The sequence below is a fragment of the Phaseolus vulgaris genome, chromosome 11, assembly GCF_051622355.1.
Source record: "Phaseolus vulgaris cultivar YP4 chromosome 11, ASM5162235v1, whole genome shotgun sequence".
NCBI classification, from domain to species: domain Eukaryota; kingdom Viridiplantae; phylum Streptophyta; class Magnoliopsida; order Fabales; family Fabaceae; genus Phaseolus; species Phaseolus vulgaris.
This window is the reverse complement of record NC_143508.1, coordinates 31,659,543-31,660,823: the sequence shown is the minus strand read 5'-3', so window position 1 is coordinate 31,660,823 and position 1,281 is coordinate 31,659,543. Positions and strand designations below refer to the sequence as shown.

The following is a 1,281-nucleotide window of genomic DNA, read 5'->3' as shown; positions in this document are numbered from 1 at the left end:
TTAGTGATATTGATGCATCATCTGAGTTGTGTCTTGATGTCCCTACAAGATGCAACTCCACTTATTTGATGATTAAAAGTGCTCTTAAATATCAACGTGTTTTTGGAAGCCTCATTTGGTTGATGAATCTTATAAATATTGCCCTACAAGAAAGAATGGGAGAGAGCTAGAAAAATTTGCAAGTTCTTGTTACCCTTTTTATGATATCACTAACTTGATTTCTGCTACAAGTTATCCTACTTCCAACTTGTATTTTTTATAAGTTTGGAAAATTCAATGTTTGTTGATGGAGAATGTGAAGGATGAAGATGTACTAATTAAGAACATGGCTAAATTGATGATAGTAAAGTTTGAGAAATATTGGGATGAATATAGCGTTGTACTTGCATTTGGTGTAATTTTAGACCCAAGGATGAAGTTAGAAACATTGAGATTTTGCTTTCAAAAAATTGATTCACTTTCTTGGGAACCAAAATTGGAAAAGATCAAGGAAAAATTATACAAAGTTTTTGCTGAATATTCTACCAAAGGTTTCACAACATCATCAAGTGTTCAAAAGCAAAAGCAAGGACAATCTTCACTCCCATCATCTATGTCTAAACCAAGTCTTTTTTATGTAAGTTATTTACTTTAATAATACTTATTAATGAACTTTAATTCATTTTTAATTCTTTTTGTAGCAATCCATTATACTAACTTATTACATCATTATAGGAATTAAAAATGCGCAAGCTTCAAGTAGCTAATAAAGCTGGAAGGTCACAACTTGACACTTATTTGGATGAACCAACTTTGGATTTTGACTATTTAGAGCAGATGGATGTGTTAGATTGTTGGAAATATAATAGTCAATGTTTTTCTGATCTTGCTTTAATGGCTAGAGATTTGTTGAGCATCCCTATAACCACAATTGCATCAGAATTTGCATTTAGCATTGGTTCTCGAATTCTTAACAAGTATAGGAATCGACTTTTGCCTGAAAACGTGGAAGCAATCATTTGTACTTCTAGTTGGAAACATGGATTTTCTTAGGGTAATTCAATTATTTTAATTTATCTTATTTTTATGAAAAATTAATTAATTCATTGTCATTGTTTTAATGTATGCAGATGACGGGGAATATTATAATTATGAAAAAATATATGAAAGTTCTTCTAAGGCGGCATCCAATGTTATTGAAATAGAAGAATATCAATAATGTCTATGTTTAATGTTTTGGAATTAGGTATTTTTAATGTTTTGGAAGTGGAAGAATATTGATATTTGATTTTTATCTTAATG

General features: G+C 29.9%; 1 protein-coding gene across 1 annotated transcript; it reads left to right on the top strand.

Moving 5' to 3' along the window:
- The first annotated feature begins 286 nt into the window (after positions 1–286).
- Positions 287–1,032, top strand: LOC137805691 (zinc finger BED domain-containing protein DAYSLEEPER-like). The gene is made up of 2 exons (XM_068605631.1): positions 287–616; positions 715–1,032. Exons 1-2 carry the CDS (start codon positions 287–289, stop codon positions 1,030–1,032), a joined length of 648 nt encoding a protein of 215 aa, XP_068461732.1.
- The last annotated feature ends 249 nt before the right edge of the window (positions 1,033–1,281 follow it).